The sequence below is a fragment of the Saccopteryx leptura genome, chromosome 9, assembly GCF_036850995.1.
Source record: "Saccopteryx leptura isolate mSacLep1 chromosome 9, mSacLep1_pri_phased_curated, whole genome shotgun sequence".
Classification (NCBI taxonomy): Eukaryota; Metazoa; Chordata; class Mammalia; order Chiroptera; family Emballonuridae; genus Saccopteryx; species Saccopteryx leptura.
In genome coordinates, this window is record NC_089511.1 from 33,179,261 (window position 1) to 33,194,792 (window position 15,532).

At 43.1% G+C, this 15,532-nt stretch overlaps 1 protein-coding gene across 1 annotated transcript in view; it reads right to left on the bottom strand.

Annotated features, from left to right (window-relative positions):
* The window catches only part of MBTPS1 (membrane bound transcription factor peptidase, site 1), a 65,547-nt gene that overhangs the window by 41,159 nt on the left and 8,856 nt on the right, over positions 1 to 15,532 (bottom strand). The window contains exons 2-7 of the mRNA XM_066348409.1: positions 10,515 to 11,000; positions 9,567 to 9,824; positions 6,240 to 6,443; positions 3,594 to 3,704; positions 3,053 to 3,162; positions 284 to 400 (exon numbers count right to left, since the gene is read on the bottom strand). Of these exons, the coding sequence (XP_066204506.1) occupies positions 284 to 400; positions 3,053 to 3,162; positions 3,594 to 3,704; positions 6,240 to 6,443; positions 9,567 to 9,824; positions 10,515 to 10,683 (969 nt within the window). The 5' untranslated portion in view covers positions 10,684 to 11,000. The remainder of the gene's footprint in view (positions 1 to 283; positions 401 to 3,052; positions 3,163 to 3,593; positions 3,705 to 6,239; positions 6,444 to 9,566; positions 9,825 to 10,514; positions 11,001 to 15,532) is intronic.

A 15,532-nucleotide genomic window follows, 5' to 3' on the forward strand; every position in this document is an offset into this window, starting at 1 on the left:
CTGAGTTCACTGGTTCGAAACCCTGGGCTTGCCTGGTCAAGGCACATATGGGAGTTGATGCTTCCGGCTCCTCCCCACCTTCTCTCGCTGTCTCTCTCTCCTCTCTCTCTCCCTCTCTCTCTCTCTCTCTCTCTCCCTTTCTCTCTCCTCTCTAAAATGAATAAATAAAATTAAAAAAAAAAATAACAACAAACAAACAAACAAAAAAAACCCACCACTCAAAGTTGAGACGTGGGAAGGAGTCATCATCAAATGCAATGTTCTGGGCAGTGTTGTGACCAACCTTGTCGACGAAGGGATGGTCCATGAAGTCAGGGCCGCCGATGCTGAGGTTGAGCACGTCGATCTTCTTTAAGATGGCATAGTTGAAGGCGTCCAGGAACCAGGATGTGTAGGAGACCTGGTTAATGTTAAAACAGTCCTTCAGGTGTGTCAGGAAAGCACAACAGAGTTCTTAATGTGAAGGGTAAAGTATAAACTCTTAGTAGCATGAAGTATTAACTTAAATATCAGAAATAAATCCCAAGAATAAATAATGTTGTGATATGTAAACTACTAGTCCCTGGAGGGAGCTGGACTTCAGCCAGAAAGCATGTTCTGAGGATGCCTGTCTCTCCAGGTCTAAGATACAGCTCTTTACCTTAAAGTATACCTTCCAAGGCAAAATCCCAGACTTCTAACTGCTCATCTCATAAAACAATTTATTCTAAGATACTTGTATTAAGTTGAGCGTTTCTAAATACAGTGTGTCCATAAAGTCATGGTGCACTTTTGACCAGTCACAGGAAAGCTACAAAAGACAATAGAAATGTGAAATCTGCACCAAATAAAAGGAAAACTCTCCCAGTTTCAGACCTATTCAGTGCAGTTCGATGTGGGCTCACGCACAGATTTTTTTTAGGGCTCCTTAGGTAGCTATCCTGTATAGCCTCTACAGACTCGTCACTGACTGATGGCCTACCAGAACGGGGTTTCTCCACCAAACTGCTGGTTTCCTTCAACTGCTTATCCCACCGAGTAATGTTATTCCTATGTGGTGGCACTTCCTTATAAACGTGCCGATATTCACGTTGCACTTTGGTCATGGATTCGAATTTAGCGAGCCACAGAACACACTGAACTTTCCTCTGTACCGTCCACATCTCGACTGGCATGGCCGTGGGCTGCTCTGCTGTATACACGGTGTTACGTCATTATCTGCGCATGCGCACATGCTGCCACATCATCCTACAGAAACTGGGAGGGTTTTCCTTTTATTTGGTGCAAGATTTCACATTTCTATCATCTTTTGTTGCTTTCCTGTGACCAGTCAAAAGTGCACCATGACTTTACGGACACACTGTAGTTTAATGTATTTGTCTAAATATATTTGCTAAATGGGCTGAAGGACAAATGGCATCAATAAAAGTTATCTCACAGAATTATTTCTTTGATGTTCAATTCCTCCTGGTTTCTGGACAGAAGTTAAATTACTTTATATATCACCATTTAGATGTTTCTATAAAATACAAAATTAACGATGGAAACAGAATGAGCATAATAATTAATAATATTTTTTAAAGGCTTTTAAAAATAAGACTACATATTTATATTAGCTTGAATATGCTAAAGAAATCCAGGGAGGAGGAAATATAAGAAATTCTGAAAGTGTCACATGAGAGCCGGGGGGAGTGGGGAGTCAGGTAAGCACCTGCCAGATGGTGACACGGTTGGGAGAATTACCATGTTGCCTTTTACATAAATACATAAAACTGTGTATTACCTATACAAAAATTAAATTTTAAAAATAAATACTAGGGCCCTGGCCGGTTGGCTCAGCGGTGGAGCGTCGGCTTGGCGTGCGGGGGACCCGGGTTCGATTCCCGGCCAGGGCACATGGGAGAGGCGTCCATTTGCTTCTCATCCCACCCTCCTTCCTCTCTGTCTCTCTCTTCCCCTCCCGCAGCCAGGGCTCCATTGGAGCAAGGATGGCCCGGGCGCTGGGGATGGCTCCTTGGCCTCTGCCCCAGGCGCTAGAGTGGCTCTGGTCGCAGCAGAGCGACGCCCCGGAGGGGCGGAGTGTCGCCCCCTGGTGGGCAGAGCATCGCCCCTGGTGGGCGTGTCGGGTGGATCCTGGTCGGGCGCATGCGGGAGTCTGTCTGACTGTCTCTACCCGTTTCCAGCTTCAGAAAAATACAAAAATATAAATAAATAAATAAATAAATAAATACTAGGACCCTCCTCCTTCGCTAGAAATAGTTTCCAAATGAAGAGTAAGGGAAAAGGCTCATAAAGCAACATTACTCAACACGATGCTGGATGCCAGGCTACACAGGTGACCCCTAAGGTGGTCACAGTCTAGTAGGGGTGGAAACACACAAACGTGATTATTCTCTCACATAGAAAGTACTCAAGGCCCTGGCCAGTCGTTCAGTGGATAGAGCATTGGCCTGGTGTACAGACATCCTGGGTTTGATCCCCAGTCAGAGCACACATGAGAAGTGACCATCTGCTTCTCTTCCCCGTCCTTTTCCCCTTCTCTCCTTCTTCCCCTCCTACAGCCAGTGTCTCGACTGGTTAGAGCGTGGTCCTGGGAGCTGAGGGTAATTCAGTTGGTCCCAGCGTATCAGCATCAGGCTCTAAATATAGCTCAGTACTCAAGCATGGGCCCCAGATGGGGTTGCCAGGTGGATCCTGGTCAGGGAGCATGCAGGAGCCTGTCTATCTCCCATCCTCTCACAGAAAAATAAAGGGGGGGGAGGAAGTACAAGAAACGAGTCCAAGACATGGTGGCACAGGAGCCTCAGCCAGGCCCAGAACAGAGGACGGAACACCTGTGTGCACCTGCCCCAGCGCAGGCCTGCGGGGTTCAAGTGAGACTGAGGAAGGTGGTGGTGGGAGAAGGGCAAAACCACACAAAGAGAGAGTGGAGACAGCATGGTACACGTGGGACGTCAGCAGCAGCTCGGCTCACTGATGTGTGCTGCATTTAAACCAGTATGTATTTTCTAGGGTTTCCATTTTTTACATTTTAATACCAATTCTTTAAGTTTTGGGGGCCCTCAACACCCACCTGGTTGTTGGTAAAGACTCTGAAAATATGAAGTTCGGCATCTGGAGCAAATCCTTGGCACTCCCTCATGCTGGCTATCACACCTGCCACAAACGTGCCGTGGCCCAGCCCTGATGTCCATAAGGAAAAGTAGTCATAAAACTGCTGGTAACGTGCCAACACATTTCAAACCACCAATTCAAACAGACTCATCCTCCGAGTCCTCGTTCCAGAATCTGTCCTCCACCCCGTCTTCCACTCAGAGCCCAGGCCGTACCACCCAGCTCTGGTCTGGCCACTCCTGCTCTCTTCCAAACAGGGAGCTGCTCCTTCTAGGCACCCTTCTCTCCGTAACTCTACCTCCCAACATCCTGAGACATTTAGAAAAATTTCTGCCAAAAGGCACAACAACATGAATTTGTCTAAATAATTATTGCACATGAACTGTTTAATCACTGACACACAGAACACTTAACTGATAAAACGGGATGGGAGTCATGCACGAAGCCCATGTGACCAGAACGCCCCACTCATGGTCTCACCCCGCTACACTGCCACCTACCGTCGTCCAGTGTCCGCTCGTTGGTCCAGTTGGTTCTCTCCTTCACATTTTTGAAATGGGGATGCTTCTCACTCAGCCCAGTGTCAAAAACAGCAACCCTAACGTTAGCACCTTATCCCAAATAGAAAGCAAAGCACAATCAGGTTTGAGAAATAATTTTTTCAAATTTTTGTCTATAAAATACAAACCTCCTTGAGACTCAGAGAGAACATAGCTTCAAGGGCCAAAGCCAGCCCAGAGAGCGCATGGTTAAGTCAGATGCCCCAGGGACCCCCGGTGGAGCTAAGACTAAGAAAAGGGCACAGATGGAGAACACCACCATCTACTGCTAAATGAGATTTGAGGATCAACCGAAAATCTCTGAACATTCCTCAATTGTCACCCACACTCAGACATGAACCAACTCTCCCCACTCCTCCACCGATGACAGATTTTCCCCCTTCTGGTAATTTCCTCCAGGTCTCCATCCCCTCGTCTCCTTAGAGGGGCAGCCACAAAGCACACACCTCTGGGAGAGGGGGAAACTATCTCCAGTTCCAACAAGGACAACAACTTCATCACTGCTGCTCATGTGCGACAACAAACTGCAGAGAGGGACTGTCAACAACACACAGGGGTGATCCCATTTCAAGAAAAAACACTTTTCTAAGATAGGAAGTCTGTTTCAGATACTGGTCAAAGTCATCTGCACCAATATCAAACAACTGATCCAATCAGATCAAGAAATTCTAGAAAACACGTAGGAAAAAAAAGTCAGATAATTCTATTATGTAACAGCTAACCACTGTAATGCAAGTATTATCTTTCTGGTATGAAAGTTGTGTTTCCGTATCAATACTACCTTAAATGATTACAGTGAGATAACCATCAAAATGTATTGCTTACTTTTTTTTAAATGCTCAGATAAAATTGGAAACCATTCGGTTTGGTGGGGAATAAGAAATGCTTTTCTGAAGATTAGAGAATTTGTTTTGTGAAGGATTTTCACCCTAAAAAGATAAAACCAAGAGGGAACAATTATTTTAATAAAACGTCCATCTACCAGGCTGAAGCAGGTCGGCATGCTCAGAGGCAGGGGTTAGGAAACCAGAGAGGTGAGGGCTCTGAGTCCGGGAGCTACGAAAAGACACCTGGACACACTGATGTGCCGGGGAATACAGAAACCGGCTGACATTTAGGTCAGGGTTCAGCCTGACCAACCAGTGGCACAGTGAATAGAGCATCATCCTGGGACTCTTGAGAACCCAGGTTTGAAATGCCCAGGCCTCCGGTTTGAGTGCTGGGTCATCTGGCTTGAATGTGGGATCACAGACATGACCCCAGGGTCACTATCTTGAGCCCAAAAGTTGCTGGCTCGAGCAAGGGTCACTAGCTCAGCTGGAGCCCCCCAGTCAACGCACATATGAGAAAGCAATCAATGAACCAAGGTGTCACAACAAAGACTTAATGCTTCTCAGCTCTCTCCTCTTTCCTGTCTGTCTCTGTCTCTCTCTCACTAAAAAAAAAATAAGTAAATGTCAGGGTTCAAATCTTCACATTAGTTGAAAAAAATTTTCTGCTATGATGAATCAATAAGAAAAAGAAATTATTAAGTGTGAATTTCTTTCATAGGAAATGGTCATTAATATTGTTTCCTGTCCTAAAACAAATGATCAACCAGTGCAACAGTCAATGACTTAGCCATTCTGCACACAGGGCACCACACTGGGGTGATAAACATGCTCAGGAAATTGCCCAAATCAAGGTACCGCTGTATAAGATGCACCCTTCTGAAAAATCTGGGGTCTGGCCTGACCTGTGGTGGCGCAGTGGATGGAGTGTTGACCTGGAATGCTGAGGTTGCTGGTTCAAGGCCCTGGGCTTGCCTGGTCAGGGCACATATGGGAGTTGATGCTTCCTGCTCCTCCCCCCTTCTCTCTCTCTCTCTCTCTCTCTCTCTCTCTCTCTCCTCTAAAAAATGAATAAATAAAAATAATTTAAAAAAAAAATCTGGGGTCTGAAAACTGGGTGCGTCTTATACAGTGGTTGTGGCATTTCAAATACCATAGATGGAACTGAGGACAAAGCAAATATGTGAAGACAATGATTCTTCATCAGACACAGATGAGGACAAGCTAATGGATGGGAGTTTTGATAGTGATGAGGAGTTGTATGAATTTTATGATGACTAAAACTTGAGTTCAATAACTTTATATAATACATTTTTTTTTAAATTTCGAGCCCCAAAATTAAGGTGCATCTTATCCATGGGAGTGTCTTATCCATGGGAAATATGGTAAGTTTCTCTGAATTTGATCTCTTTCCTTGAGAAGTACAGAACTTTGCAGGGCGACCTGATCAGCTCTAACGGTGGGCAGCGCTGTGTCTGTGCCTGTGCGTGTTGAGAGCAAAGAAATGCTTCACAACCTACCCCTTCTAACCTCAGAAATGGTGCAGGAAAAAAAGACACAAAAAGTGAGAAGGATTAAACTATTAGAAAAGCCACAACACAAGAGGGGTCAAAGACCAGGGGCAGTCGACTGTGTCCAGCTCAACAAATAATGAGAAGCATGGATGCATGAAGCCACCTGGCTTCAGTGCTTAGCACTCGAGAGGGAGGCCTCCTGGACGCCAGACCCTGCGCTGCTTCCGGTTCACAGCACACACCTGTGTATCCCATCTGCCAAAGCACGTCCGCCTGCAGCGTCTGGGCAACCTGGCGCGGGATGGCTCTCAGCAATCGTCGACTCGAATGTCGTCCCGTAGCATGCCAGAACCCGGAGCCCAGGGAGAGACTGGCTCTTCGCAGGGGACGGGACGACTGCCACTTCTGGCTCCATCGGGTTTCATTACAGGGCACTGTGGGGTCAGCTAGAATCAAGAAAGAAAAAGTACTGAAATGACACAGTACTTGTCAGAAAAACAATCATTTTAAATAGCAACAATTACACTCTGAAATCCTGTTGGAAGGAAAACAGGATTCTCTCCCTTTGCTAGGAGTTTCTCAATGCCTTTATAGCCTATTATTAGCCATCATATGATCCCCAAATAGTTTTTTACCTGGAATTTTCTAACCAATGTTAGAAAGACTAAGGTAATAATTTTTAAGCAATAAAGTGAATTGTGATACTAAAACTGAAGATTTTTCATCAGTAACTTGTTCTCACTGAACCACAAAAAGAGGGGGGGAAATGGAAGAGAATGGCCACTACTCAGTCGTGAAATTTCATTCACAGCACTGGACTTCTGGGCCAGAAAAGTGTCATCCCCTTACCCCCCCCCCCCCCCATCTCTGGGCAATCATCAGTGGGACCTTTTCCCAACTGTCTATGTCTTGATATTCTAATATGCTTATCTACTGGAATGCCACCTTTCAAAAAGCAAAACTACAGAGGAGGCAGGGGCATTTCTAAGGGCAATGGAACTACATTGTATCTTGATTTGGTTGCTGGGTCCCTGACTGTATACTTCATCAAAACTTGCCAAATTGTGCATTAAAAAGCATGGATTTTACTTTCTGTAAATATCTTTCTTTTAATGGAAAAAAAAAGAAACAACATGGGTTGCCCCTCTACCTTTCATAGACCATGCTATAATGAAGAAAAAACTGTATTTCAACTCAGTTTTAAGAAGAGAAAATCTGTAATTCTACTGAAGTTCTGGTTCTAAAGCAAATTACTATCATTTTTATTCTGGTCTTACCAGGCTACACCCATGAAAGGGCAGGGAACTGGAAAAATATATAGTCATGTCAATTCTATTAAGTAATTATTAGCAGTCCAGCTGAAATTATTCTGTACTGAACTTCCTGAGTTGATTCTGTTCTTTAAGTCAACAATATCAGAGGTACTCAATAAAGAGCAGTATTTAGAACAAGGAGGGGTATGCTCTGCTTTACCTTAAGTACTGAATTCAGTTCTGGCCTCATTCTTTGAAAGCAATTTAGAAAAACTGAAGAATAGTCCAAGGAAAGCATTTAAAAAAGGAAAGTCAAAGGTGAGGGGACTTGAAATCATGTCATATGAATAAGGGTGGAAGGAACTAGAGACTTTTGTTATCTTGAAGAGGCAATTCTCAAGAGTGGACACCATGGATATCTTTAAAATACATCTTTAAGTAAGAACTATCTTACAGAAGACAGGTTAGCTCTGAGTTGGATTGGATTGGGGATAAGATCCAGAGTGAGACAGGTTTCAGCCTAAAATAAAGCAAAGCCTTCAAACAGAGCCATGGAAATAATCAACATTTAATGTCTACTTACAATACCCTAAAACCTCTGCTGAGTTGTCTTCACATGCACTATTTCATCTGATCTTCACAGGAACCCTGAAGTAGGTAGTATTATCTCCATTGTTAGGTGAGAAAGTTGAGACTTAAAAGAAAAACTGGTTACCACACCAGGTCAGGAATAACGTGAAGAAACTAGGCCAAGGGGGAAGTAGATTCTCTCCTAAGTCAAGGACAGTCAAGCACAGCATCAGGCAACCATGGTGGAGAGTGTATAAAGAAGCCCAGCCATGAGATTCTATGATTACTGTGTGAAAATTAGGCATTTCCATGTTGTCTAAAATATTCTGAAGCTTTTTAAGACAAAAAAAATAGCCTGACCAGGTGGTGACACAGTAGACAGAGCATCAGACTGGGACACAAATGACCCAGGTTCGAGACCCTGAGGTCACCAGCTTGAGCGTGGGATCACAGACATGATCCCCATGGTTGCTAGCTTGAGCCCAAGGTCACTGGCTTGAGCAAGGGGTCACTCGCTCTGCTGTAGCCCCCCCCACCCACCCACCCCCATCAAGGCACATATGAGAAAGCAATCAATGAACAACTAAGGAGACTAAGGAGCCGCAATGAAGAATTGATGCTTCTCATCTCTCTCCCTTCCGGTCTGTCCCTATCTGTCTGTCCCTCTCTCTGTCGTTCTCTGTCTCTGTCACAAAAAAATAAATAAAAATAAAAAGGAACAATGTATAATACATTTGGCTAATTGTACAGGATTGATTTGTTTTTATATTCCTGAATTGTTTTGAGGTTATTGCTTTTTAAAGAGAAAAAGCATCACAAACATCTGGACTAGTAGAAAGAGCTCTGAAGACATCAGACACCTGCGCTGTAGAGCGGACTGAGAAGCTGCCACTCACACTATGCAAATTAGTTAGCCTCCCCCCCACACACACCCATGCGTTTGTTTTTTTTTTAAACCTTACTGGCTCTCAGGCCTAGGAATAAAAGAAATGATAACAGAACTAGATTGTTACCTCGATTTATAACATGTAGGGGAAAAAACTTTACTAGTACACATACTTTGGAAAATATTATGTAATAAACAGATAATTAATTTTTGAGAATAAACTCTATCTTAACAAGTCCAAGGTGTAAAACTGTAGGAAAGAATAAGTCCTTGAGCTGAAAAGGCAATAATGGAGGTTTTTGCATCTTCACACCAGCTTGGGGCTACAGTGAGCCAGGGAAGGCACCACGGAGCCCGAGGCAGCACTGAGAACACAAAACAAAACCAAGGCAAAGCCATTCTGCAAGATGCCGTGAAAAAGGAAAACATACAGACAGAGGCAAAATGCTAGAGAGGGAGGAAGCTCAGAGACCCCACCTTTCCTGTAAGGAACATCATGGCCTCACTGTCTGAGGCTCTGTGATCTACCTGGGTGAAACTCACCCCCCACAGAAACAAAAATCACTATTATCCTCCACTGGAAACTGTCTTTTTCCCACCAGAATAACATGAAGCCTCTTTTTTGTTTTTAAATTCCTACCAAGAAAATGTTCAGAATTGAGGAAGCTAGATGAAAGGACATGGATATTCACTGTACTATTTTTCAACTATTCTGCCAGTTTGAGAGTTTCCAAAATAGAGCCAGTGAGGTTGAGGGTGGGGTGGGGTGGTGAGGCACAACATGGGTGAACAGGTACACTCTCTCCGTAAATCCCAACAACCCGGAAATGGACGCAGACCAGTCTGAGCCCAGTACTCACACTCGGCGTTCTTGAGGGAACGGAAGACTTTCCGCTGGGGTGTTACCCGTTTGATGTTTGGATGATCTTCAAGTGTTAACAGCCCCGCTTTCTGTTTCTCTTTTATCTGAATCACCTCAAAATCACTAGGGTAGTCACTGGATGGATTATTTCGAGGAATGATTCTCCAGTTGTCTATTTCACTGCTCTTCAGGGCACTTGAAATAAATGAATTTCTAGCTTTTGCTGTAAAGTATCCATTGAAAGCCACAATATATTCTGAAATCAATGACCACAAATAAAAATAAGAATTTATGTACATATATAAGAGTATATCTAATCTAAAATTTCCCTGGTAAAAGAAAACTTACCATCTTAAAACCCACAGTGGAAAGAGCAGTAAACAAAAAGATTAGTTTAAATGATCTGGACAGCAGTTCCCAGAGTTTTGAATTAAAATGAATTGTATAAATCCCCTGATCACAAGCTACATTACTCAAAATCAGATGTTTTATTTTTTTAAAAGCAGTTATTAACAGAAGTTTGAATATACAGCAAAGAAATACATGTACATTTTTCAAACAAGCAAAAGGAATGCAGAGACATAAAGGCTCAATTTTGTTTTACCGAAAACAGCAACAAAATCTGGAGATGATATAAGACTATTTGCTAGTTATCATATCTGCTCTCTTGAACTTCAGAATATAAACATTCAGCCAAACTCCCCACCCTCACCAGTAGCACCTGTTCCATGGAACCAAGGTTTAGAAAAATAATTCAGATCATCAATTTTCCTTGCTTCATATAAGCCAGCTATGCTACAGCAAAGTTAACATCCAAGCGCTATGCACTCAACCCATTTAAAGTATATTGTAAACAAACAAAAAAATTTTTTTTGGTAAAAGCTAATGTTTAAAGTAAGTTTGAAACAAAAAACATGGATGGAAACATTTAAAATAGTATCATTACCATATTCCACAACTGTTGAGGAGAATTCCACCTTCAAAGTCAGGTGGGAACAGCCAGGGCATGGGGCCTTTTCAAAAGATCTCTTTTCCAGTCGGTCACCCAGATGTTTCTTCCCACAGAGCAAAACCACTAGCAGAAGCAGCCAGATGTTGACAAGCTTCATGGTCATAAGTGAATATGGTCATAAAATCGCATAAATTCAAATCACACTTTTTCTTTCTTGATTATAAGTTAATTTTTATTTCAGCTAAAAGCTGAAACATTACTGACCAGCCGCTTTACAGTCCTGTCCAATGTAAATAAAAGTTAAATTTCATGGCCTTTTGTTATTTGGCCTGAAAAGAGGCTTTCATTTCTTTCTTCGTTTCTTCTCCATCTTGGACATTAGGCTTCTGTCATTCTAGCCCAGACAACTGCATCCTACACTCCATTTGCACCACAGAACCACAGTCCAAGGGGGGGGTGAGCAATCTTCTGCGAGCCAATCTACAAAACAAGCACAGAGACATTAGTAGCACAATGACACAACCAGGTGGGATTTACTTACAGGTGCAATTTAGATAAAGGGTCAAAAAGATACCCCAGTTATGAGACAAAATAAATGTATGACACAACCATGAAACACCTTATTATTTCACTTTGTTAGTCCTCATCTCTTTCAGGGAAAAATAAAGTTTTAAGTCTGTTTCAACAAAAAAAAAATAAGGAAAGATAAAATAAATGAGAAAAATGAAGAAAGCTAAGGATGAGAATTAAGGAATATTAAGCATATTGGCTCGAACATTCTGGCAGCAAAGAGAAAGGGGAATCACGTACTTTGCTTATCAACCTTCACTTTGCTTCTATTTAAGATTCTGTATTTTCCTATCATTTGCAATTCCTCACCAACAGGCATTTTCCCATCAACACTTTAATTCCCCACAAATTTCACTAATTTTTCAGGCATATACACCCATATTTTCTAATATAAACTTAATACCTAAAAACAAATTGATTTGTATTCAAGTCATGTACTTAACATCTTGAAGAGACACTGTGCATTAAAATTACTCAAGCTACACTCAGATTGTGAAATATTTTCTGCCAATTCTATGAAATAAGTATCAAAGGGTTTTTACAATCATTAAATTTATTTTATCTAATGCCTTAACTTAAAAGAAATTTAACCTGCTAAGTATGTTATAAAACCAGATTATTTTTTTATTGGAAGTACTGTAATATGAGAAAACAGTTTGTGAGGTAAGTTGTTCCCAAAGAAAAATGCCATATGAATATTAAATTACACATGGGCACAGATACATTTCAAAATACCCAGATGGTAGAAAAAAAAGATTATTCTAAAAATCGAGCAGCAGTAAAAAACAATGCTGGCTGCCCTGGCCGGTTGGCTCAGTGGTAGAGCGTCGGCCTGGCATGCAGAAGTCCCGGGTTCGATTTCCGGCCAGGGCACACAGGAGAAGTGCCCATCTGCTTCTCCACCCCTCCCCCTCTCCTCCCTCTCTGTCTCTCTCTTCCCCTCCCGCAGCCGAGGCTCCATTGGAGCAAAGATGGCCTGGGCGCTGGGGATGGCTCCTTGGCCTCTGCCCCAGGCGCTAGAGTGGCTCTGGTTGCAACAGAGTGAAACCCCGGAGGGGCAGAGCGTCGCCCCTGGTGGGCAAGCCGGTGGATCCCGGTCCGGCGCATGCGGGAGTCTGGGAGTCTGTCTGACTGTCTCTCCCCGTTTCCAGCTTCAGAAAAATACAAAAAAAACAAAAAAAAAACAAACAAACAAAAAAAACACAAAAAAAAACAGTACTGGCTGTAGCATGCCCCCCAAAATCAGTTGCACAGATCACATCAGAAACATAAGTCCAGCAAGTAAGACAGATGAGTAAGATCGGATAGGCCTTATATTGCCATTTTCTAAAATGGAAACACCAGTTAGCCCCCTTTCAGGAGAGGGCTGCCAAGCTGTTAAAACTCATCTTTTAGCAGAAATTGGTGCTTTAGAGTAACAAGGAGTTTGTAGTTTCTGGGACAATTCATATGTGCTTCTATAAACATGACAACACTGAGTAAGGGGCGAGAGTCTAAAGAATTCTGATAAGGTTAATAATTAGGACTTTCATTGCTGTAATGACAAATGATCCTGAAAATGATCTCAGGAACTAAAAACTAAGCGTGCTGACACAGAGCTCATCAAGTAGAAACTTTAAAAGTTATTTCCATATCGACATTAAAACAATGAGAAGGCCAACCATAGAACAAAGAAATTAAAGACAGACAGGAACAGAAAGACCAAAGAAAATGAATAGGTGACAGACACCAAAAGCCACACCAAAGTGTTTCATAGCAATCTGCTTGGAAGTGAGCCCCAATTTTTTTTTTTTTTTTACATTGACACTTGAGCGATGAGGTATCACAGAATTTAACTGCATGAAGCATATGTCTCACATAATTATAGTATTACTGGTCAAAGAAGAGAAAGCTAATCACTGGTGATGAGTAATCATGATATATTAACTTAACTTATAGTTAAAAAAAAGATTTAAATGGGTCTCTCACTTAAATTAAAAAAAAAAAAATCTCTTCTGCCTCAAGCTAAAGAATCCATGACATATTTGAGCTACATTTAATACAAATATTAGAGAGTGATACTACTGGGAAAATCTTAGACCTACCCGGATCAGACCAACTTTAATTAAACCTGTTCCCAAAAAATTCAATGCAGCTTATGCAGAAAAGATAGCAGATGTTCTCTTACAGCTGTGGCAAGAGCCTGACTTTTAAAAAAAGAGTAACAAAAAGAAAAGGCTGGGAGAGGGGGCATTAAATTTTAAAGTGTTTAAGATAATCAGTTCTCTCCCAAATAGAAAACAAAACTTTTTAGGCTTTTGGAAAATAGGACATTGCACTATCCTAAGACGTTCTACCTTAATTTATTCATTAAATCTTATAAGTTTATAGAATGCTAAGCAAGTTGAAGACACCGCCAGGTAATGCACAAGAAACAAGTATTGTTAGTGAGGGACACAGTCCTCGAAGTGTGACCCAGCAAATCGGCCAACATACCTGCAAACTGCTAAGCATGGCACAGGAAAGTGCCAAAGGGAGGCACAGGGAGAGTAACAGGGCCACAGGGTTGAGAGTCCTTCCCGGGTGTAAAGAGGAAGGGGAGGCTCCTACTGATGAAGTGGAGGCAGCAGGCTTGAATGGATGTTGAGGGGGTAGGGCTGGGAGCAGGGAAAAGAGAGGGGAGAGGGGCATCCTGGGCAGAACCCCATCACAGAAGAAGAAAACACAGGCCATGCACAGAATCAGCAAGTCATCATATGAGGGGGGGCGGCAATGAGGGGCCAGTCTGGAGAAGCTGAAAGGTGGAGGGCAAGGCTCTCAAGCAGGTATGAAGTCTGAGCAGAACATCAGCAAACAACTGGACACAAAGACCCTGTCCATCAATAGGAGTGAGCTGCACAGAGATAAAAGAGAGGCAAGGTGGGACTGCTGAGCAAGTCTGTTCTCTCAGTACTCATCTACTGAGCAATTCTAAAGAGCCAGGCACTGTTTCCAGGTGGTAGGAACAGAGCAGCAAACAAAATAAACAGAAACCTCTGACCTCATGGAACTGACCCTTAGTGTGGGAAAACGGGGTGATATACAAGACAATTAAAACATACTAAGCTAGTGATAAATACTGTATTTTAAAGGAGTAAAAAGGAAGAAGAGGATAGACATGTTGGGGGAAGCGCTGAACTTTCAGAGTGCTCCAGAAACCTCTGAGCCTCTGATGGAATCGGGAGGCTTGTCCAACCATGTAGAGAAAGAACCTCGGGCACTGGAAAAACAGGTGCAAAAGCCCTGAGGCGGGAACATGCCTGGCTCATGTAGAGAAAGGAGGAGCCAGTGTGCTTGGAGGGTGTGAAGGGAAGCAAAGATGAGATGTGATGGCAGGGAGGGAGACTAGGCAGGGCCCTGTGGGTGAGGACAGGCCACAGCTTCCTCCGCGAGGGGGAAGGGAATGCATGATCCGGGCAGAAAAGCAACACAGGCAGGAGCAGGACACCAACTCGAAGTCCTGTAAAGAGGGTGGCTTGGGTCGGGGTGTGGCTGGGGAGCAGAAGGGGTGAAGAAAGTGGTCACATTACAGATGTGAAAGCAGAGTTAACAGAATCTGCTGACAACCAGAGGTGGAAGGTGTGCAAGTGAAGAGCCAAGGATAACACCGAGGCCTCCTGCCCCTCACTGACATGAGAGGGAGAAAGCTGCTGGACAGCTGACTTGGGAAACACCAGCGGGAGGTGAGTTCTCAACATGGGAAAGTTTAGGAGCATCTGAGTTGGGAGGGCATGGCTGAAGACAGAAGGGAACAGGGATAAAAAAATCAGTGAAAAGAACTTTCCAAATGAAGGGTGGTCAAATGAAAGAGACCACTGGCTTAGTAATGAAGACATCACTGACCTCCCCCCCTTCCCCAAAAGGGCACCTTAGGGAAGGCCAGCCTGCTCTAGTCTCCAAACCCACCAGGGGCTGGAAGGAAGATATCCTCAAGTAGAAAAACTCTATGGGGACAAATAATAAGGTTGAGAATAACAGGGACAAAAAGATAACTGTTTTGTTTGGATCTGGCTGACCTGCTTACGTACCTTAAAGATGAACTAAAGTCTGGGTTCTGAGAATACCCTCTCTCCAAAGATCTGTATGTCATAAAAGTTATGACATATACTGAGGTTTCTATGGTCTTCCAATCCCAAAATAAGAGGGCTTAAAATATAAATTTGCTTTGAGGAAAACAAAAAATGCCACCAGGGAGACTAGAGGTATGGACACTGGGGTCGCAACACCAGCCACTTACAACCAACCTCCGTGCTTTTGACCTGTTTGTTTTGTTTATTTATTTATTTATTTATTCATTTTAGAGAGGAGAGGGAGAGACAGAGAGAGAGAAGGGGGGGGAGGAACTAGAAGCATCAACTCCCATATGTGCCTTGACCAGGCAAGCCCAAGGTTTCGAACCGGCGACCTCAGCATTTCCAGGTCGA